At 53.4% G+C, this 24,230-nt stretch overlaps 1 protein-coding gene across 2 annotated transcripts in view; it reads left to right on the top strand.

The window, feature by feature from the left end:
- LOC307098956 (bifunctional heparan sulfate N-deacetylase/N-sulfotransferase 4) overlaps positions 1–24,230 on the top strand; it is a 198,701-nt gene that overhangs the window by 80,124 nt on the left and 94,347 nt on the right. For both annotated transcript variants that reach the window (XR_013813490.1, XM_079770117.1), the window contains 2 exons: positions 13,422–13,509; positions 20,184–20,338. Coding sequence is in view for 1 of the 2 variants with exons in the window: in XM_079770117.1 (XP_079626243.1) it covers positions 13,422–13,509; positions 20,184–20,338 (243 nt within the window). In the remaining variant the exon portion in view is untranslated. The remainder of the gene's footprint in view (positions 1–13,421; positions 13,510–20,183; positions 20,339–24,230) is intronic.

Below are 24,230 nucleotides of genomic sequence, written 5' to 3'. Positions count from 1 at the left end.
CAATGCAGGAGCTGCCCCCTGGTGGTCAGTTCACTCCCACAGGGGGATCACCACTCAGCCAGAAGCCAGGCTCCCGGCTGGCGAGAGCAGCGGTGGTGGCAGGAGCCTCTCCCCTGCCTCCGTGGCAGTGCTAAGGACCCCTCGGCGGACATCCCCCAAGGGGTCCCAGACTGTGAGAGGGCGCAGGCCAGGCCGAGGGACCCCCACCCCACCCCCAGTGCACAAATGTCATGCCCCGGGCCTCTAGCTAAGAAATAAGAATAACCTCTGTGTTGCGCAGACTCACAGCTGAGAACCGCCCTTTGCTTATCCCTGTGTGCACCTCTGCTTTCGTGGAACTAATGTAACCTCACGCATCTGCAGTCCGCATGACCTCAGGTGGATTGTTGTCATATAACAACCACAGCAACAGTCCACGGTGATGGAAGGCTTTGAGCCACCCATTGTTCTCGGGCAGGAGTTCACATGTTACTTACTCCTCCTGACAAGGAAGTCTACGCGGTACGGGCAATCCCCATCTCCACACGTGGGAGCTGAGAGTCAAGGCAAAAGGGGGTGAGTTGTAGACCTCGCCTTCCAACCCATGCCTGGGACCCCCCGGCCTGAGCTCATCCTCGGGGTGGCATCCAGCCACAGGAAGCGCCGGCCGCTGCTCCAGTGTTGGCTGGATGAGGGTGATGCGTTGGGATGCGGGAAAAGTGTTAGGACACTGGGTGATGTTCATCTGTGAGTAAGAAAGATACGGACCTGACGTGTCACATAGGACAGATGAGCCCTGGGGCCCCACTTGGGGGCTCCCAGGCAGCCTTGCATCTGCGACCACATGCACAGCCTCCCTGCGGTGGGGGCGGGGTGTCCCAGGGCGGGACAGTGGCACCCTCCCAGCATCTTCAGCAGCGGGCCAGTGCTCCATGTGGGACTTGCTGAAGCGACCTGCAGATTGCACCTGTTTGACTAGATTAGCCCTCACAGGGCAGTGGGCGGTCTGAAAACTCCCTCAGAGAGGCTGCCAGTGAAACGTGCCTCCGATACCTCGGGCCCAGTGGACACGGGAAGCGCCTAGTGGTGTCCCCACGTCCTGTCCATCAGTCACTCCGCAGCCTGCAGACGGGGTCTCTTCAGCTCCCACCCGCCCAGTCACAGGCCTCACAATCAAGACATTAGAATCTTTCGCAGCCGGCGAGGTCACGGTTCCATTGCCGGTCAGAGCACATGCTCTCCCTCTCCCATCCTCTCTGAAATCAATAAAAATATATATTTTTAAAAAGACTGGTGTTTCAACTTAATCCTTGTAACTTTTGGGATATGCAATGCTCCGTAGTGAGTGAAGTAATAATTAGGAGTTTTGTTCAGCAGGTCAGTGATGGAAAGTCAGCATTTTTAATAGCGAATATTTCCACCACAACACTCACGTGAGAAGATGGGGGGCGTGCTTTCCATTCTCCATGGCTTCAGGCTCCTCGAATAAGGCTAGACATCTGTGTCGGTGATATATTTGCTCCGCATTTAACATGCACCTAACACAATTCTTATCTTAAACATCCTTAAAGGTGTAGGGGGTTTGTTTTTTTAAATATATTTTTATTGATTTCAGAGAGGAAGGGAGAGGGAGAGGTAGAAACATCCATGATGAGAGAGAATCATTGATTGGCTGCCTCCTGCACGCCCCCCACTGGGCATGGAGCCCAGAACCCAGGCATGTGCCCCACAGGGAATTGAACTCGGGACCCTTCAGTCCGCAGGCTGACGCTCTATCCACTGAGCAAAACTGGCTAGGGCAAAGCCGTAGTTTTACCTGGTAACTCTTCCTTATCGTGTTTTTCTCTAAATAGTATTTGGAAAAGCTTGCTTTTATTCCACACCTCTTGAGTGCTCATGAATACACAGAAAGAAGATATACATATGTTGTTTGGACCAAAATGTGAATGGACTGGGAACACCTCCTTTATGTAGGTGACGGGGACTCACTAACCAGGGGTGCAAGGCTGCGAGGAGATGCCCCTCATGCAGAAAAAAAGGCATTGGGGTTCCCAACAGTGGTCCCCGACACCCATGCCTATGAGCAGACCCGGGAGTCAGTGGCCCCCCCCCCCGACACCCATGCCTGTGAGCAGACCTGGGAGTCAGTGACCCCCCAACACCCATGCCTGTGAGCAGACCTGGGAGTCAGTGACCCCCCGACACCCATGCCTGTGAGCAGACCCGGGAGTCAGTGGCCCCCCCGACACCCATGCCTGTGAGCAGACCCAGGAGTCAGTGATCCCCCGACACCCATGCCTGTGAGCAGACCCGGGAGTCAGTGACCCCCCGATATCCATACCTGTGAGCAAACCCGGGAGTCAGTGGCCCCCCGATACCCATGCCTGTGAGCAGACCCGGGAGTCAGTGGCCCCCCAACACCCATGCCTGTGAGCAGACCTGGGAGTCAGTGACCCCCCAACACCCATGCCTGTGAGCAGACCCGGGAGTCAGTGGCCCCCGACACCCATGCCTGTGAGCAGACCCGGGAGTCAGTGGCCCCCCAACACCCATGCCTGTGAGCAGACCCGGGCGCAGCCACAACAGGTCCAGTCCTCTCCCGCCCGCACTCAGTGCAGCATTTGATGTTCAGAGTCCAGAACCTTCCTCCCCAAACCACCTCCCAACTTCAGCCCTTCCTCCTCCTGCACCAACCCCCCAGGCACTCGCTTCTCAGTGGGGCTGTTCCCTCCTCCGTACTGCCCCCCCCCCACCTAGTCAGTTCACACAGCGACCAAGGATTGGGGGCCTGAGGAATGTCACACCTTCCCCCCGCACGTCCCCCCCACACACACACACGCACACACACCACCCCCCCAGCTCCCCACACTCATCTCTGCACCATGATCACCATTTATTTCTTTATCGTCTGTCTCAGCCCCTGGAATCTAAACTCCCTTATTCAAAGTGAGATCTCTCGGACCTAGAACATCCTATCTAATAATAGACAAATAGGCAAATTGACCATACCTCCGACACACCCACAAGCCACGCCCACAAGCCACGCCCACCATCCAATCAGAGCGAGTATGCAAATTAGCCCAAACCAAGATGGCTACAGCCACAGAGAGCAAGGTTTCCTAGGTAACAGAGGAAGCCAAGCTTTCCGCCTGCCATTGCCAGGCCTAAGCCTCCACTCAAGCTACAAAGTTTCAATTATAGAAGGTAAACAAATTCAAACAAATGGCGGCAGAACGGAGCTTGAGAGAGCAGGCCAGGGTTGCCGGCGGCAACAGGGGAAGCAAAGCTTTCCGCACACCCTGGCTGGGCCCACCCGCTTAAGGCAACAAAGTTTCAATTATAACCCCAACACAAATGGCTGCCGGCCTCGGAGGGAGCCCCAGGCTTGGCTCCGCTCCAGGCTACAAAGTTTCAATTGTAGAAGGAAAATAAATTCCAGATACCAGGGCCTCCACTTGCGTTGCCAGGGGGTGTGGCCCGCCTGCAAACCACCACAGGCCCCTCGCTCAGGCCGCCCCATGCCCCAAGGGAACCCCACCCTGATCCGGGACACCCTTCAGGGCAAACCAGCTGGCCCCTACCCCTGTACCAGGCCTCTATCCTATCTAATAAAAGAGTAATATACAGATTGATCATCACTGCAACTCACAATATAGCTGCCCCCATGTGGTCAAAGATCCTGCCCCCATGTGGACACAAGATGGCCACCACAAGATGGCCAGCAGGAGAGGGCAGTTGGGAGGCACCCGGCCTGCAAGGGAGGGCAGTTGGAGGTGATCAACCCTGCAGGAGAGGGCAGTTAGGGGTGACCAGGCCGGCAGAGGAGGGAAGTTGGGGGCAAACAGGCTGGCAGCGGAGTGGTTAGGGGGTGATCAGGCTGGCAGGCAGAAGCGGTTAGGGGCAATCAGGAAGGCAGGCAGGCAAGCAGTTGAGAGCCAGCAGTCCTGGATTGTGAGAGGGATGTCCGACTTCCCATTTAGGCCCGATCCCAGGGATTGGGCCTAAATGGGCAGTCGAACATCCCTTGAGGGGTCCCAGATTGGAGAGGGTACAGGCTGGGCTGAGGGACAACCCCCCTCCGTGCACGAATTTCGTGCACCGGGCCTCTAGTCTGAAATATATTAGGTTTTCAAAGATTTCTTTAAGAAGTGCAGTAACGTATTTCACTCATTCGGGAATCTTCCTTAGGATGACAGCAAAATCGCTTTCTGAGGAAGCGCACAAAAAGTGGCCCACGTCCGCACGGAATTCCGAAGGTGCGTTCCTGTGGGAAACCGTCCAGACGCTCCTGCCCTGTGGGAAAGTGGGATGGTGTTGCCTTGAAACATTTCTGGCCTTGTCTGTCAGGAGGAGCTCACGGGCCCTTCCTGGAGGGAAGCAGAGCCGGTAGACGAGGGGGTGTTTATCAGACGATGGGGGACGGTCTGGTTATAAATGGGGTGATAATTAGGCTGTAAGTAGCACTGAGCTGGAGGACCTGACGGAGCTCGGAGCTCGCAGAAGCTCATTTCTGAAACTTTCCTTTGTTGTCAGAGGGAGGGCCCCCCAGACGACTTCTCTGCTGAGAACAGGACGCTCCACCTGCAAAGGCGAGCTGCACTGCACATAGAGATAGATGTCCCTCATGGTTTCTGCAGCCAGATCATGCCTCTGCATGGATAGTCAAGTGTGCATTCCATATTTACAGCAAAACCTAAACACAAATGCGTCTTAGTCCTGCTGGCAGTGTTAGGAGAAAATTCTATGACATTTGAGCTTAAACATAAGGTAGGCTTTAATGCCTCTGATGTATATAAACTGACTAGTGACTGGGCACTTAGCCTTCAGACTTTTTTTGTGGTAGGTGTTTTAAGGTATATATATCTATATGGAGGCATGGAACAAACTGACATACCTCAATGAGGCATTTGGGAGACAAGGAGAGATAAACCAAAGAACTTATATACTTACTAGAGGCCTGGTGCACAGATTCATGCACCAGTGGGGTCCCTAAGCCTGGCCTGCGCCTTCTTGTAATCCAGAACCCCTCAGGGGATGTCGGATAGCTAGTTTCGACCCAATCCCTGCAGGCCCGATCCAGACAGGAGGGAGCCCGATCCTATGCATTGAGCGTCTGTCCACTGGTGACCAGTATGCATCATAGCCACCAGTCAACCAATCGTTTGGTCGTTCGGTCGCTTAGGCTTTTATATACACTGAGTGGCCAGATTATTATAATCTCCGAATGCATAATAATCTGGCCACTCAGTGTATATCCTATATAATAAAAGGCTAATATGCAAATTGTCCCCTCGACCAGGAGTTCGACCAGCAGGCAGGCTGGCCAACCGCCCATGTCCCCTCCCCCTGGCGAGGCTGGCCAGACCCCACCCGTGCACCATGCACGCATTCATGCACCGGGCCTCCCGGGCCTCTAATACACACACACATACACACACACACACACACACACACACACACACCAGATTATTAATAATCTGGCCACTCAGTGTATATAGACTAGAGGCCTGGTGCATGAAATTCATGCAAGGAGGGGGATTCCTCAGCCCAGCCTGCACCCTCTCCAATCTGGGACCCCATGGGGGATGTCTGATTGCCGGTTTAGGCCTGATCCCTCAGTCAGATATCCCTTTGCAATCCGGGATGACTGGCTCCTAACCATTCACCTGCCTGATCGCCCCTAACCACCCTGCTTGCCTGCCTGATCACCCCTAACCCCTCTGCCTGCCAGCCTGATCACTCCTACCTTGCCCCCTCATCAGCCTGATCGCCCCTACCTTGCCCCCCTGCCTACCTGATTGCTCCTAACTGCCTCTGCCTGCCTGCCTGATCACCCTAACTGCCCTCCCCTGCCGGCCTGATCTCGCCCCAACTGCCCTCCCCTGCCAGCCTGATTGCCCCTAACTGCCTCTGCCTCGGCGCCCACCACCATGGCTTTGTCCAGAAGGAAGTCGGCCAGTCTACCTGGTCTAATTACCATATTACCCTTTTATTGGTATAGCTAGATTATATAGGATAGAATTGCTTAAATGGGGGGAAAAAGCCTTTTTCAGCAGGAGGAGATGCTCTTGGCAGACAAAAACACATAATCCCTATATGTGAACTGATAGCCATATGCACTATGCTGCCAAACAGATCATTAAAAAATTGAACCGCTTACTTACACCTTACACTAAACAGCTGTTGCCCTTAAAACCCCTCCTCAGTTCACCCAGAGTAGGTTCTGATTGATCAGTTTCTATGTCAGTCAGCATCAAAATCTCTGCCTCCTAGGCAGCCATTTGCTCCTCGCAATTCACCCAGATTTGGTTCTGATTGGTTGGTTTCTATGCCAGTCAGCATCTCCAGGCCTATCTCCAGGCCTGATCATAGAGGCAGGGCTGATTAGCAGCCTGAACAGCTGACCTCTGGGGGAGAGAGAGAGGCTTGGCTGCTGGCGAGGCTCAGAGAGAGAAGACCTTGCCAGCAGCCGCTGCTGCTGCTGATCAGCCCTGCTTCTCTGTCCGAGAGGTCAGCTTGCCTGCTGCGTGCACAGCCTGGCGTTCTGTCGAGCCTTCGGTCATTTTGGATGTTACAACCCTAGCTCTTTATATATATAGATGTGAATAGCCCATGCACACGGCCAATAGGGTGGGGAAGACCTGGGGGGGGGGTAGGGACTGGGAGAAGGGGGGGAAGGGGTGAAAATGAGAGACATCTGTAATGCTATCAACAATAAAATACATATATTAAAAAAATAAAATAAAATAAAATTTATTTGTATAAAAAAAAAGATAGCTTTATCTGAATGTGTGCTTGCAAAATGGTCAACTATACATCGTACAAAAAATTCCCAAAGGTTTATAAAATTGATTTAACTAATCCAGGTTTATTTAGATATGGTGAAATAACATGAAAATCAAGCCTAAACGTTCTCACATGCAGACTGCATGTATGTAAATGTGTGTAATCTCTCTGGGACCCGGTATGTCAGCAGCACCTGGGCTGAGAGCCTGAAGGACAGCAGTGGCTCCATCGGTGCTGCTGGGCTGTTTCTTACGGAGACAAAGCTCAGACTCACCTGAGCCTCAGTAGCCCCTCCAGGTAGAGGCACTCATTGGCAAATACTTTCTTTTCATGTCACCTCTCAGTAAGCTCATCTTTGAAAAACTGAATTTAGGCTGTTAACCATGGCTAAATGGAAAATGAATATTATATCTTGAATCCTATTATAAGTAATAATTCTTTGTTTTTTAAGTCATCAAGGGGATATTCATGATTTTTTTTAACTTGACATTCCTGTCCTTTTACCAAAATATGTCAATTTTCTAATAGAATGATACTTTTAAGAAGTCTAAACAATTAGCCCGCTGGCATGGCTCACTGGTTAAGCATCAGCTATGAACCAGGAGGTCCTGGTTCCATTCACTGCCAGGGCACATGCCCCGGTTGAGGACTTGATCCCCAGTGTGGGGCGTGCAGGAGGCAGCCGATCAATGACTCTCTCTCATCATTGATGTTTCTATCTCTGTCTCCCTCTCCCTTCCTCTCTGAAATCAATAATAATATATATTTTTTTAAATTAATTAATTGAAAGTCTAAACAATTGAGTTATCATGGACCCCATTAATGGAGTAGAACTCGGTAAGAAATGATAAATTTGCTATGAGATGCAGCCTGTTTATTCACAGATTCGCCCAAATATATACTTGCAGATAGATGCCCTTCTTATCAGAAGACAGATGCGTGCCCTGTGGGGCGTGAGACACACTCCTTTGCACGCCGCCTGCCCTCCGCGTCCGGGCAGTGTCACTCACAGCGGTCACCTCACACGCGCCATCCCAGGGGTGGACTCATCCCGCACATGCATGTCTGCACCAGCACCCTCTCTTCTGACTCACCTTCGCTCGCTCTGCCCGGATGGCACCACAGCCGGGGGGCTCCCCTTTTCCCGGAGCCAGGAAGGCACGCAGCCTGGGCCCTCTGCACCGGGGCAGGACGCTCAGTGGCGCTGGAAAGTACAGGTGTCATTTCCAAGCCCAGCTGAGTGACATGTCTGCAGTAGACGGAGAAGTCAGGCCGCTGGAGATGTCCTATGCACTTTCACCCAAAATCCCTGTATACTTCGGGTAAAGAGAAGTTGTGCCCCAGCTGGTTTGGCTCAGTGAATAGAGCGTTGGCCTGTGGAGTGAAGGGTCCCAGGTTCAATTCCGGTCAGGGCACATGCCCGGGTTGCGGGCTCGATACCCAGTATGGGGCGTGCAGGAGGCGGCCTATCAATGACCCTCTCATCATCTCTCCCTCTCCCTTTCTCTCTGAAATCATTAAATTTTTTTTTTTTAAAGAGAGAAGATGTGAATTAAATCTCACAGAGGGAAGAAGCTGTGCCCAGGAAAAGTGAGCGAAAGCCGGCAGGCCCCCCGATACTCAGGGTGCAGCACCGACACGGGCGGCCAGGCGGTGGGCCTGACCAGGAAGAGCTGTTTTTCTTTTCTTTTCTTTTTGAATATACCTTTTATTGTTGATAGTATTACAGATCCCCCCTCCCCCTCCTCGCAGCTCCCACCCCCCACCCCCCAGGTCTTCCCCACCCTATTGCCCATGTCCATGGGCTGTGCATATAAGTAGATAAGTTCTTTGGTTTATCTCTCCTCGCCCCCCACCCCCACACTGAGGTACATCAGTCTGTGGGACATTTACCAGGGAATACTACGCAGCAGTAAAAAGAGGACTCTCTTACCTTTGGGACAGCGTGGAGGGACCTGGAGAGCATTGTGCTGAGTGAAATAAGCCCGTGTGAGAAAGACAAGTGTCACTTGATCTCACCCACTTGTGGAATCTAATGAACAGAATGAATTGACCAACAAAATAAGACCTGAAGCAGGGAGGCATGGAACAGTCTTTTTCTTTCTAATCTTGAACGAAACGGCTGCAGAGGTGAAATCTGACCTTGAAGTCCTGAGTTCCTGCCATCGACAGCCCTACTTCCGCGGTCCACCCCTGTGAGAGAATTACCAGAGGGCCTGCCAGGCTGCCACGCTGCGCCAGGCGCTTCTGCCACCTCCAGACCCCTGAAATCCGACCAATCAGATAGATGCTTCCCAGGCTCACGGAAGAGCCGGAGCTGTATACATGGAATAGAAGCATTTGGCAGGGACCACAACACAACATTTAAGGAGATTGTGATACCAGACAGCTAATAGTGGACACCTGTACACCCAAGAGCTTGCTAACCAGCCTTGGGTGACCAGGGCATCCAAGATGGAGTGAGAGGAGCCAGGCTGGGAGTCCGGGTACCCCTGTGGCCCAGGTACCCCTGTGACCTGGGTACTGCTGTGGCCCAGGTACCCCTGTGGCCTCAGTACCCTTGGGGCCCGGGTACCCCTGTGATCTGTGTACCACTGTTGCACAGGTACCCCTGTGGCCTTAGTACCCCTGTGGCCTGGGTACCCCTTTGGCATGGGTATCCCTGGGGCCTGGGTACCTGGGGCCTCAGTACCCCTGTGGCCTGGGTACCCCTGTGGCCTGGGTACCTGGGGCCTGGGTACCACTGTGAGCCGCGGGCTGTGCCCAGCGCTGCTGAGCCAGGACTGCGGGGTTGAGCAGGCACAGAATAGGAAAGGCGCCCCGGGAAGAATGGGGTTTGTGTCCTCATTGAAGCCATGACTGCCTTCGAGGCTCCCATTGTTTAGGGCTTAAAAGACAAAATGAGAACCATACGTCAGGATATGTCTTATCTTTAAGTAAAGAGTCATTTTTTAAATGAAAATAACTTAATAGTGGTTTTAAATAATTGCTCAACCGGAAAAAAATGCTCTAAGAAGTAATATTTATTAAAAGTTTGTTATTTTATTTTTCATTGATTTCAGAGAGGAAGGGAGAGGGAGATAGAAACATCAATGATGAGAGAGAATCATCGATTGGCTGCCTCCTGCACGCCCCCCACTGGGGATCGAGCCCACAACCTGGGCATGTGCCCTTGATCAGGAATTGAACCCTGACCTCCTGGTTCACAGGTTGATGCTCAATCACTGAGCCATGGTGGTCGGGCAAAAGTTTAATTGCGATTTTAAATATATTTCCAGGAGTTCATAATATTGGGGAACTGATCGGCCTCTGGCCTGACTGTGCCCAGGTGTCGGGGAGACCACAGAGCCGGGGGCTGCTCTGCACGGCGTTGGCAGCCGTGTCCCGGGCCGTGGAAGCCTCCTGGCTGCCCTTTGAAAGCAGGAACAGTTGCTTGCGGCCAAGCAGGAAGGCTGGGAGCCCTGTAGGGTTTGCTTCTTCTCCCCATTAGTTTTGCTGTTACTTCTGGAAATGGTCGTTTTTACTGCCACCTCAGTCAAGAGTGCCTGTCCGGAGGCTGCGTGCGACGACGGGGGGTGGGGGGCATGTTCTTCATGAGCTAATTGGCAGCAGGGGGAGGAAGTCCCTGTCCCCACCCCCCCGTGGGCGTCTCACCAGGGATCTGTCATGTGAGGCCGTAGTACATCCCTGTGAACACTGGCAGGTGGATGCCGCATCCCGCCTGTGTCCTGTGTCCTCCTCGGATCGTTACCGGGGTCCATGACACAGGTTACCATCTACCATTAGATACATGTCACTCACCAAAGTCTATGACACTAATGCCATATCCTGCTGTGCGTTGATACACGCTTTTATCATGTTTTGAATGCTTTCCACATGGATGAACATACATTGAGTAAGATTTGACCTCCTCCCTTTGCGTATAACTAGAAGTCCTGGGAAAAGATGCGAAGTGATGAGGGAAAGGGAGCGGAAAGGGTGCGAGTCCTAAGAAACGTAACCCGGAGCTTACTGAGGGCGAGGAGGAGAGGAAGAGCCCTGACACCTCGGAAGCTTCCCAGACAGAGCCAGGCGGGCCCTTGACGGCGGGTGGGCTGGGGTGAGGGGGCAGCTGCAGGCTTTCGGGCAAAGGGCAGAGGACAGAGGGAAGGCCTGGGGGACGTGGGCGCTGGGAGAGTCCCAGGGCAGGTGACGGGGAAATAGCGCTGCAAGTTCTCCCCTGGAAAGGTGGCCCCATGACACCCGGTGTGGGCAGAGAATGCCTCTTAGGAGCTCCTACTATGCGCCAGGCACCGAGGTAAACACTGGGTAGACCTGATGCAGTGTCACAGTGACAGGGTGAAGCAGGGCACGTGTGAGGCAGGTGACAGCCTGAACCAGGTGACGATGTGAGACAGGTGACGGCCTGAACCAGGTGACAGCCTGAACCAGGTGATGGTGTGAGGCAGGTGACGGCCTGAACCAGGTGACAGCCTGAACCAGGTGACGATGTGAGACAGGTGACGGCCTGAACCAGGTGATGGCCTGAACCAGGTGATGGCGTGAGGCAGGTGACGGCGTGAGGCAGGTGACGGCGTGAGGCAGGTGATAAGCGCCGTCCCATTGCACAGTCAGGGAAGGGTTAAAGGCGCCCCACAGGGCAGCGTCCTTAACCGATGATCCCGAGGGCACTCGCAGGCTCTGTTTGGGATGTTGGTCCAACCTCAGGGCCTAAGGTGGAGCCCAGGGAGCTGGAAAGGGGTGTGGAACTCGGTTGGCGGACGGGAGTGCTGGGCCAGCCCAGGAAGACAGCGAGGCCTGCAAAGGGGAGGGAGGTGATGGAATCGGTTGCTGCCCTTTACCCGATTGCCCGTGAAAGCACCATCATGTGGGCCACCCCCAGTGTCACTAACGTCCCTCATCACCTTGACCGCAGCATGCTCTAGAGTTCCTGGGGCCCCGCCCACGAGGGGTCGCCCTGCGCCTGCCCAGGGCTTGGCCGGCTCCTGCCTCCCAGGCAGCCAGGTGGCTCACAGCCTCCTTGCCCAGCCCCACCTGCATCTGCAAAACCCACTTCAAGCTCCCAGGCTCAGGGACCCTGAGGGATGAGATAGGAAAGCGGAGGAAGGAGCTGCGAGAGGGAGGGGCAGGAGGCTGTCCCCAGACCTCACTTCTAACTCCGCCCTCTTTAATCAATGAGCTTGTTCTTCTTGAGAAATACATATTTCCTGAACTAACGGGTCTATTCTTTTCTGTTTCTATTTAATCAATGATATTTAAACAGAATTGGTCGGGATCACACCCAGGATAACTGTGAACTTGGACAATCATTGACTATATAGCTCATGACCTGTTAATGATTTGGGCACATTTCCTTTCTTTTTTTCCTTAATCAAACTAATTTGCCGGAGATCCATCTTGATTCTGGGAAAATAAATAGTTAGGTTCACAAATTTTTAAAAATATTTTTATATTGTTATTGATTTCAGAGAGGAAGGGAGAGAGAGAGAGAGAGAAACAGCAATGATGAGAGAGAATCATTGATCGATCGGCTGCCTCCTGCATACCCCTACTGGGGCTCGAGCCCGCAACCCGGGCATGTGACCTGACAGGGAATCGAACCGTGACCTCCTGATTCATGGGTGGACACTCAGTGAGTCATGCCTGCTGGGCTCGGTTCACAAATTTTGAAGCAAATCCTCAGCCACCACCTTGAGGCTCCACAGAAAATGCAGATGCCTCAGGCGCTCACTCACTCCACCCTCTCACCTCTCCCCTCCCCCCTCCCCCCACTTCCCACCCCCTTGGGCCCAGGACAGCAGCTACCAGGGATCCATCTATAGCCCGAGATTGAAATGGGTGTCTCATTTCCATCAGAACCTCCTTAAAGACCTATAACGACGCAGTAACAGCATCTGAATCCATACTGCACACTCACAAGCCTACGGAGCGGGGAGTCTGAGCCGCGCTGCCCTGCGGCCCCCGGAGGGCTGGCAGCCACTTACAGCACTGGCTCTCACTGTAAGATTCGTATCCGTGAGCTCTTATCCTGTCTGCCGTCAAGAAGTTAACATGGATTAACTACAAATTGAGAAGTTTGGGAAGTTTTTGCCATATTTACTAGATTTTTGTTTCTGAAATTGGCCACCTGTTTCCTACCGGTCCCCTTCTGGTCCTCTCTCAAGATTGGCCGTCAACATCCTGTGTAATTGATGTTGCTCTTTAGTTTGTAAAGTAAAATATAAAGCTTTAAACTCAATAATTATGCCTTAAAAATGATGCTTAAATAAAACACCAAATTGCAACTCAAACAAAAGTTCTCTACCGATTCCTTAGCAACCAATACAGGACTTGTCTTTATCGAGGAATTCTGTAAAATTTTCCCCAGAAAACAAGTATAATAATCCAGAATTGACGAAATATCACACCGAAGTGAACACAGACGTCAGCGCTGTGCGTGCGAGAATTGCCTGAACTGCTTCTGAGTTTGGGGACCATCCGTAAGCATAGCGACAGCCGGGTTCTTGTGCCTGAAACAGGGACCCCACGTGGCCGTACCCTTCGGAAACCCCAACGTGCGTGTTTTGTTTCCCTTGTGCCGACACATTTGAAAAAGAGGCATCCCCGAGCTTCACACTTACTTTTCTAAAATCATGTTAATTTCTTGTTTATTTCAGGCCTTACTAGAGACTCAAAATTTACTGCGCACTCAGGTTGCCAATTTTACCTTCAACCTTGGATTTTCAGGGAAGTTTTACCACACAGGTAAGAGGGGCTGTGGCTGCTCAGGCAGCTGCTCAGACTTGGGAGAGCGATTGTCAGTGAGTCAGAAGCACGTTTGCGGACTATGGAGACCGATTCCGGGGAGACGGGGAGCCACAGTGGGGCAGCCAGTCCAGCAGCCCTGTGCTGCTTCTGGCAAAGGTCTGTTCCCAGCCAGGGCCAGAGAGCCAGAGGGGCTTTCTGGCAGCAGGAGGGCGCCCTCTCCACTGGTGTGGCTGCGTCTGGCGTGCGGGGCAGCAGAGGCAGAGGCACAGTGACGGGGAGGTGGGGGCGGTAAGGGTAATCACAGCGGACACTGTTTTTAAACGGTCAGATGGTCGAGGTCACAGACAGTTTAGACAGTTTGTAAATGTCCTTCCCTTGGGGAGCGCTCCTTAGGGAGAGAGTGATCGCCACTTGGTGGGTCTGAGCAGCACCCTTCCTCGTTCCCTCCCGCTCCTTCAGGTTGTAAAGTAAGAGCTAAAGCTTTAAACTCACTGGTTGTGCCTTTTAAAGGATGGGGAGTGGGGGGAGCACAGGCCAAGAAAACACTCAATTGCAGCTCAAACAAAAGTTATCTTCCTGTTTCTTAGCAACAAACACAGGACTTGTCTCTATCTAGTGACTGAGAAAATGTCCGAGGCGATCTCATCACTCATTCGGCCCAAGGTGCCCGCAGACCCTGACACCAGGCGAGCCGCTCTCCACCTCCATGCAGCCACCGCGGTCCTGGGCGCGCACCTCTCGGCCCCGGGCTCTCAGGAGGTGACAGATGCTCCTCACGTCACCTCCGGAAGTCCTGCTTATAGTCTGAGCATCAGCATTAACACGTGTAGCATCGCATAGAGAAAGCCGGGTGCATGAAAGTGACCGTCTCACACAGGGACAGAGGCAGCCCTGGTGGTGTGTCCGAGCCTGTCTTGGGGGAACCCCTGCTGTCCGCTGTTTTCTGCCCCCGGGGTGAGGGGAGCCCATCTTCCCGGACTCCGCACAGCGTGTCTCCAGGGGTCACCCGAGACGCCTGCCGCTTGCTGACGCATTAAAATATCCCAGGCAAAGGCATCGCTAAGTGTCATAACTGCAGCTCCTTTACCCCAAGCGGCTTTACATGTGTCTCCAGAGAGCCCCCATGATTTATTGGGGTACGGAGGTGACGACGTCTTACTGGCTTTTCTTTAACGCTCTTTCCCTCCTGCTTTGAAACATGTAAATCTGTGTCCAGGAATGGGAGGAAATGGGTATTTAGACCAGCTGATAAAGCCGAAGATTGCACATGTTCAAGGGGCATTTTGCAAGGAGAAAGTGGGGCGTCATATGTCTGCGCAGGCAAAGGACCCGGCTCCCCGCTGGGAAAACAGACCTGGCTCCCTAACTCTTCTCCAGAGCCCGCAGGAGCCGGTTCCCGCCCACGGAGCGCGGGCTGCGCAGGCGGAAAGCACACGGGTCTGCAGCTGCCTCCGCTCGTGGGCAGGAAAACGGGGGAGTATTTGCAGCGCACACACAGCCATGCTATTCTGTCTTAAGGAGCCAGAGAGTGTAGGTGAAGCCGCTCTTTGGGCTGAAATATATCTGGGTAAGAGTCCCTGCTTTTATTTACTTTTCCTGTTCAGGCCCGTTAAGCCCCCGATGGCCCAGGAGTTAACGCTGATAGAGGCTCTGGCTCCTCGTTTCTCCTTTATAACCTGGACGTGTCCGCAGCAGCACGCGCCCACTGGGGAGCCAACGGCACGTGGTTAATATCACACACAGGGACAGTTCGTCAGGAAGAGACAGAGGACACATTTTAATGATATCCCCTGAGCAGACCTCATCAACTCTGCATGCTGAGGTCAACAACAACATGGAAGAAGCCCTGCCCCACCATGCTGGGGCGAAAGCGACAGATACACATGCGTGTGTCCTGACGGTTAATTTCCTCCCCATCAACATGACACGTTAATTGATCTGCCGCTCTGCGAAGTGCATCCCCAACGTATCTCCAGGTGCCATTGAGCCATACGGACTTCATATTCATTCCCCGGAGGGAGGGCCGTGTGGGCGCTGTCGCAGCGCAGGGCACCCCATCCCGCCTTTCCCCGCGTGGAGCTGTGGCTGGGCCGTGCTGTGTGCCAGGGCGGTGGCCCTGTCACAGGGCTGTCTCTGTCCTCCCCGGGCCGTGTGATTTCCCGGTGCCTGGTGCTGAGTGAGGAGCCCGCTGCTTGGAAGACATTTAATCGCATCTTCCCGGTGTAAGGAGGGCAGTCCGCGTTTCTTAGTCCGCTTCTCTCATTGCATGTCCCCTGCATCCTTTCCCGTTCGGTCCCCTGTCCTTCACGTGCTGAAAACAATCTCCCGCGACACGGCGCGTCACTAGGCCCTCCCTAAACGCCAGTCACTCACGGAGCCCTGTTGAAGCAGGGAGGACACACCACTGATTAAAAGGGGGAAGGAAAAAGCAGGGGGTTCGGAAGAAAGTTTGGTCTGGAAATGTTTAAAGCTGGATTGGAATGGCTCGGTGGCGCTGGGTGGAGAAGGGGAGACCCCGCAGTGGGAAGGGGGGCTGCAGGTTTTCCGTATGACACCACTTCTGGGGTGATAGTTGCTGCTCTTCCTACTTAATCCATCCGCTATGACTCGGTAATGACTTCATGAAAATGTGCAAATTGGATTATATTGGTCTTTTCTATTAGAGTTCATTTGACCAAAAAAATAAAAATACCCCTTATATGAAACTACTAGTGGCCTGGTGCATGAAATTTGTGCACATTAAAAGGGGATTAATTAGAGGAAATAATTTAATATTGCTATTTGCCCTTTCTCTATAATAGAAGTGTCAGAGATGAAAGAAAATTAGTAAAATGTATATGAAAACCTTCCTCCTGTCAGAGTTGGGGGTGCACCATGGGACCCAGAGTCAAGTCCCTGCCCACCCACATGTGCCTCAAAATCGCATGAGACCCAGACCCAGCTGGCCCCCACATTGGGATAGATCCAGACCCAGCCAGTCCCACCCTTGTGAAGCCCCACTGGGAAGGGGGCATAGCCTCAGGTCCCCTGGCCCGGCGCCAGGACAGGGGGGACACGGCCTGAGATCCTCTGTCAAGCCCCGCCAGGCAGGGGGCAGGGCGCAGCCTCAGGTCCCCCGTCAAGCCCCGCCAGCAGGGGGGCGCAGCCTCAGGTCCCGCATCAAGCCCCACTGGGCAGAGGCTTGGCCTGAGTTCCCCTGACCCAGCACTGGGGGTGCACCTTGAGGTCCCCTGTCAAGCCCCACCAGGCAGTGGATGCGGTCTGAGGTCCCCTGGCCTGGTGCTGGGGTGGGAGGCGTGGCCTAAAGTCCCCTGTCAAGCCCCACCAGGTAGGGGGTGGGGCCTGAGGTCCCCTGGCCTGGCGCTGGGGCGGGGGAGCAGCCTGAGGTCCCCTAGCTCAGCACCAGGACGGGAAGCACACCTTGAGGTCCCCCGTCAAGCCCTGCCAGGTGGGGGGCGTGGCCTGAGGTCCCCTGTCAAGCCCCATGGGGACGGGGGAGGTGGTAGCCTCAGGTCCCTGCTGATTGCTCGTTAAGGCTCCTTAAGGGAACTTAGCCTCAACTGTGGGTGCAGCCATCTTTGTGATGGAGTGATGGTCAATTAGCATGTTCTCTCTTTATTAGATAGGATTAACTTTCAAGCGTGAAAGTAAAAGTAAGAGTTAATTCCTTCTCCTCTGTGTTTGCTTTTCTGTGTAAAGTATTGGCTCCAGGACCAGTTATGGGGAGCAGACAGCTTTTGCTCCCATTTGGGCGCTGACGTTCACAGGCTGTCTGAACACGGGCAGATTACTTAACCTCTCCGTGCCTCCGTGTCTGCATCTCCAGAATGGGAGAGAGACACTGTCCTCACCCAGAACTGAGCGTGGCAGGTGGGGCGTGCTTGGAGAGGGTTTATCAGCATTACTTTTTAAAGTATTTTTGTATGTCCATCAAACATTATCCAAAGGAAACAGTGAATAATTGATGTCTCTATGCTTTTAATTAATCTTATCACAAAACTTATTTTTGTTATTTAGTATAATATATTTTAATTTATTTTTTTAATCCCTACCTGAGGATATTTTTCCATTGATTTTTAGAGAGAGTAAAAGAGAGAGGGAAAGACAGAAATATCGATGTGAAGAAACACATCAATTGGTTGCCTCCTGCATGCACCCCAACCAGGGCCAGGGCCAGGGACAGGGATGAGCCTGCAACAAAGGTATGTGCCCTTGACCGGAATCGAACCTGGGACCCTTCAGTCCGCAGGCCGACGCTCTATCCACTGAGCCAAATCAGCTAGGGCTATTTAGTATAATATTAAAGTTAGTGTTTTCTACACCCAACTGTATGAAACCTTGTCAGGTTCCATGTAAAAAGAGTTAGAAACATCTTGTTAATATTTGGGAATTACAATATTCATGCATAATGAGAGGGACAGTGCGGACACTGGGATTTTACATCTTCTTTTAATGTTGCAGTGGTGCCTTGTGGGAATTAACTGCACCCCAGATTTTTCTAAAATGACTCTTATTTTGGCAGACTTGAAGAATTGTAGGAGTGTACTGTTAGAACACAGATCCTCCAAAAGTGGTAAAAAGAAGTGAATGTTTCAATAGTTTACTTCTGAATGGAAACACCTTTTATTTCCTGGGAGTCTAAGAAAGTAACAGGAACTGACTCTATCCTGAGAACAAAGTGACCTCTTTCTCACTGATGACGACGTAGGCTTGAATCGGGGCCGGGTGAGAAGGGCAAGGCTTGGTGGGGTCAGACACCACTGGTCTGACACGGGGTTGAATACGAGCTGTGTGGACTCGTGTGTTCACCCGTGTACCTGGGCACAAATGGTGTGCACAGCAGCCTGCTGGCAGCGAAGGCAAATCCAGTGGTTTCATTCAGTTGAGATTCTGCTCCCCAAGGCAGTCCCTCAGCACCACGGGCCCTGAGATCTCTGGCAGGAGCTTGCCACACGGGCCTCTGAATTGTGGCCTCGGATGAAGAGAGAGCTGACTGGAAGTTGCTCCACCAGGTGAAACAGAGGCTCCGCCCATGCCTCTCAACCTCCTGGGCAGAGTTTATAAACTAACACAATCTCTACATAAAATTTATAGGATTTTATATGGTAAAGTGTCTGCGTAGACCAACAGACAGAAAAACTGTGGACAATGGACTGTCCCAGGACAGGGACAGACAGGAAAACTATGGGCGATGGTCTGTCCCAGGACAGTGACAGACAGGAGAACTGTAGGCGATGGACTGTCCCAGGACAGGGACAGACAGGAGAACTGTGGACGATGGACTATCCCAGGAAGGGTGACAGACAGGAGAACTGTGGGCGATGGACAGTCCCAGGACAGGGAAAGACAGGAGAACTGTGGGCGATGGACTGTCCCAGGACAGGGACAGACAGGAGAACTGTGGGCGATGGACTATCCCAGGAAGGGTGACAGACAGGAGAACTGTGGGCGATGGACAGTCCCAGGACAGGGAAAGACAGGAGAACTGTGGGCGATGGACTGTCCCAGGACAGGGACAGACAGGAGAACTGTGGGCGATGGACTATCCCAGGAAGGGTGACAGACAGGAGAACTGTGGGCGATGGACAGTCCCAGGACAGGGAAAGACAGGAGAACTGTGGGCGATGGACAGTCCCAGGACAGTGACAGACAAGCGAACTGTGGGCGATGGACTGTCCCAGGACAGGGAAAGACAGGAGAACTGTGGGAGATGGACTGTCCCAGGAAGGGTGACAGACAGGAGAACTGTGGGAGATGGACAGTCCCAGGACAGGGAAAGACAGGAGAACTGTGGGCGATGGACAGTCCCAGGACAGTGACAGACAGGAGAACTGTGGGAGATGGACTGTCCCAGGACAGGGAAAGACAGGAGAACTGTGGGAGATGGACTGTCCCAGGAAGGGTGACAGACAGGAGAACTGTGGGCGATGGACAGTCCCAGGACAGTGACAGACAGGCAAACTGTGGGCGATGGACTGTCCCAGGATGGGTGACAGACAGGCGAACTGTGGGCGATGGACAGTCCCAGGACAGTGACAGACAGGAGAACTGTGGGAGATGGACTGTCCCAGGATGGGTGACAGACAGGCAAACTGTGGGCGATGGACTGTCCCAGGATGGGTGACAGACAGGCGAACTGTGGGCGATGGACTGTCCCAGGATGGGTGACAGACAGGCAAACTGTGGGCGATGGACTGTCCCAGGATGGGTGACAGACAGGAGAACTGTGGGCAATGGACTGTCCCAGGATGGGTGACAGACAGGCAAACTGTGGGCGATGGACTGTCCCAGGATGGGTGACAGACAGGCGAACTGTGGGCAATGGACTGTCCCAGGACGGGTGACAGGCAGGAGAACTATGGGCGATGGACAGTCCCAGAACCTTAACAGACAGGAGAACTGTGGACCATGGACTATCCCAGAACCTTAACAGACAGGAGAACTGTGGACCATGTACTGTCCCAGGGGCCACTAAACTTACCCCACCTCATGCTAACCCAAACCTTGAGGCCTGTGATGTAATGTAGAATATGAATTTTATTATTTTTTATTAGGACAGCATAAACTTGGATTTATGTGTTTGTCGTTAGAAGAATAACTAAAATCTGACAAAAATGACCTTTAAGCCAATGGAAATTTCACCGACGCCTTTTTAACCTGGTGTTTTCCAGGGACCGAAGAGGAGGACGCGGGCGACGACCTGCTGCTCAGGTCGGTGGACGAGTTCTGGTGGTTCCCCCACATGTGGAGCCACATGCAGCCCCACCTCTTCCACAACGAGTCCTCGCTGGTGGAGCAGATGGCCCTCAACAAGGAGTTCGCACTGGTGAGTGCACCTGCTGCGTGTCTGCTGGGCCGGGACGCTCTGTCTCTCCATGGACCGCAACATCAGTGTGCTGGGTGGAATCCAGCAGACACAGAGCAGGAAACATCAGAGTGCGTCTCATGTGTTAAGGGTACACGTTGCTTTGTGTTCTTTTGTTTCAGGCCTGTGTGTAGTGTGTGTATGTGTGTGTGTGTGTGTGTGTGTGTGTGTGTGTGTGTATTGGGCCATGATGTGATATCAAATGTATTTGGAAAAGCAGGCCATTGTCAGAAAGCTCCCCTCTCCTATTTCATGGAAGGGTTCGTCTTGCATCTGTGAAGAACAATGGCATTTTCTCCATTGCATTCCTGGCTATGCATTATAATTAGCCTCTAAAAGCAGTGTTTTAGCCCTGACTGGTGTGGCTCAGTGGGTTGAGCTTCATCACATGCACCTAAATGTTCCTGGTTCAATTCCCAGTCAGGGCACATGCCCGGGTTGCAGGCTTGATCCCCAGTGGGGGGCGTGCAGGAGGCAGCCAATCGATATTTCCCTCTCATATCGATGCTTCTCTCTCTCCCTCTCTCTCTAAAAATCCGTTTGGAACATCTGTAGAAGCATTGTTGCAGGATGATGGCTGGTGGGAGGAGTCACTGGAGCGGTGGCTCAGACCATGGTGCCCGGAGCTCAGCAGCTCCCCTTCCACCTGGCAGCCTTCCCACACACACGTGCAGCTCTGGCTCAGCCATTGTCAGGCAACACGCGAGTGTGTGTTTGCAACGCGTTGCGAGAGGATATGTGTTCCCCTGAAAAGAAAAGGCCAAAGTGAGAGGCAGCAAGCGTGTATTTGACATCCGAGGGGAATAGCTATTGGGTAAGCTCTGATTCAGGCAGAAGCCTAAACAGTGTTCCCATGGCGACGAAGGTGAGGGGTGGTTGAGAAAGGGAAGGGGCACAGTTACATCAGTGTCGGTGCAGAGAAGCTAACGCGTGGGGCTCAGTCTAAGGCGGTAGTCATTCGGTGGCCATGTTCAGCCTGGTCATCATGTCAACCCGTGGTCATTGGTACCAAGTCAGTGCCAACAGGAATCCCCACTTGGGGATGCGGTGGGGAAGGAAACCTCCTTCAGGGAGAACAGCCCAATGGTGACACAGCGGGGCTGTGAGAACAGTGACTCGAGGCAGCCCTGGGCCGGCCCTCTGGCTCAGCAGCTCTGCTCTGCTCCCTGAGAGTCCTGGCTCAGCCAGGGGGCCGCTGGTCCGTGCTGGGCGGACAGGGAAAGGGGCTCCCAGAGCCAGAGGGGAAGCGACTTCTCTGGACAGAACCCCCCACCCCGGCCCCTGATTGGTTCGTTCTCATGCAAATGAGGACTCAAATCCTCAAAGTGTGATTGGTCCAAAAGGCACTGTCCTGATTGGTCAGAATAGAGCCACACTGGTTGGTCAGAGTTGCTCAGCTCTGATTGGATGGGGAGAGCCTCAGTCCTATTGGTTGAAATCGGACGCCAGGAAGTACTTTCTAAGGGCCCGCTCAGATGCAGGGCCAGGGCTGGCTGCTCCCTGAAGGGCAGGTCGCATGCAAGGCCCCTGTGCAGAAGTGGCTGCGAGGCTCGGCTGCTGTATTTGAGCCCCGTTAGCCACCAGGGCCCCTTCTTCCTCGGGGTGTCGTCTTTGTCGGGGTCCACAGTCATCAGTCCTGTAGTCATCACGTCTACTTTCTTATCACCTTCACAAAGTTCTCTGGGACGCAGGTTGCTTTGGGCCAGTTATGTCACCTGGTGCAGAGGTTATGTCACCTGGTGTAACATCCAGAGGTTAGAGGCGTAAGGCACACGTGGCAGCTCCGCTCATTTTAAAGTGGCTCCGTTGATGCAGCTGCTTAGAGTGCCTGCAGCTGGGACTGCAGCGGCTGTGGGGCGGGCAGTGGCAGGCTGGGACCCCGGGCCAAAGCTGGCCCGCCAGGCGCTCTGTGCTGTGCTGAATGAGATAGTTCTGTTCTGTTTTCTTTTTTAAATGATTGAAAAACAGGCACAGGCACACAAGGCTTTGTGACAGGGTCATGTCCAATCCGAATGTCAATGCCCACAGTGAGTGCTGTGGGCCCGGCCGCACCTGCCTCTGTGGTACCCGCCTCTGTCGGCAGCTGGGTCCCCAAAGGGACCTCTGGCCCCGAAATCTGAAGTCGCTAACATCCATACCTTTATCCAGAGGGTTCCGCCACCACTGCTGTAGAATCAACTAAGGCACGCATCCCTTGAACAACCTGAGGAAAGAAACATTTCCCCAGAAAGGGGCTCGGACGCACGACCTTGGGTTTCCACACGGCAGGGAAGGGGGCAGCGAGAGCCCACAGGGACCGGCCGGGCACCTCCGTCCACGGTGCTCAGTGAGCACAGGCCGCTCAGCGTGCCTCGGGGCTGCTGAAAGCCTGTGAGGAGGCACAGGCCTCAGGACACGGGAGTCCTGGGTTACACAGCTCTGCCTGCGAGGACAGGAGCGGGCCCCACGCCCCGTCCCTGAGTCCCAGCCTGGGGCACACCCGCCCGTGGGGTCCTCACTGCGGTGTGGGCAGCACACCCAGCGGTTCTGATCACGGATGTGGCACCATGATGCCAGGGTTTGGATCCTGACTCCCATCATCAGATGATTGATCTTAAACAAACACGACTCCACAAATACGGCTGTGCCTCAGTTTCCCTGTGGGTAATATGAGAATGATAGTGACCGCCCAGGAGGGTTGTTCTGAGGATGTGACTCCTGTGCTCAGGGCAGAGCCCACCCCCAAGCATTCAGTAGGCACTAATTGACCAATGATGACCATCCTAAGCCCAGAGGAATACTCAGTGTGTCTCACTTTAAAAAGCCCAATATTTGCCCGGCAGGCATGGCTCAGTGGTTGAGCGTTGAGCTATAAACCAGGAGGTGAGACATCCCGGTCAAGGCACATGCTGGATCCCCAGTGTGGGGCGTGCAGGAGGCAGCCAATCCATGACTGTCATCATTGATGTTTCTCTCTCTCTCCCTGTCCCTTCCTCTCTGAAATCAATTTTTAAAAGCCCAATATTTTTCTAAATGTGATTTGTAAGAATGTTTATACTTACTTCTTCCAGGGATGTGGTAGTCTCCCGAACATTGTACAATTAAGGAAATACTCCCTTTTCAAAAATGAACTTGTCTGGAAGCATGCTGAACTCGCTGCTGGTCGCCTTGGAGATGCACCGTTTCTCCTCGGCCGGCCGGTCCCCCCAGCCCCGCACCCTCCCCACCCTACCCCCCCGCGGCCTCGCTCCTGGGCAGGTAAGTTAGCTTTCACAGTGGCCCTTCCCACCTGTGTGGGTCACTTCTTTTTGAAGCTGCGCGGAGCACTGGGGAGGCTCTGGTGTAATTGCTCTGTAATTAAACGTTGATGGCCCTTTAAAGGCCATTCAGAACAATTGCATTGGTTAGGTCAGTGTGGCCAAGAGCTAGATGGGAACCTAGAAATAGATTTTGTACAAAAATATCGGATTATCTGTTGCATCGTCAAAAGATTACAAGTGAAATGAAGTCCATTCAACACAGGCACTGGCATGACATGGTTCTGGAGCCCGGACCTTCCTGTGGGACATGGGGACACTCAGAAGCCAGGACTGTCCGAGAGGGACGTGGGGACACTCAGAAGCCAGGACCGTCCGAGAGGGACGTGGGGACACTCAGAAGCCAGGACCATCCAAGAGGGACGTGGGGACACTCAGAAGCCAGGACCGTCCGAGAGGGACGTGGGGACACTCAGAAGCCAGGACCATCCAAGAGGGACGTGGGGACACTCAGAAGCCAGGACCGTCCGAGAGGGACATGGGGACACTCAGAAGCCAGGACCGTCCGAGAGGGACGTGGGGACACTCAGAAGCCAGGACCGTCCGAGAGGGACATG

The sequence above is a fragment of the Cnephaeus nilssonii genome, assembly GCF_951640355.1.
Source record: "Cnephaeus nilssonii genome assembly, chromosome: 5".
Taxonomy (NCBI): Eukaryota; Metazoa; Chordata; class Mammalia; order Chiroptera; family Vespertilionidae; genus Cnephaeus; species Cnephaeus nilssonii.
This window is presented reverse-complemented; position numbering and strand designations above follow the sequence as displayed.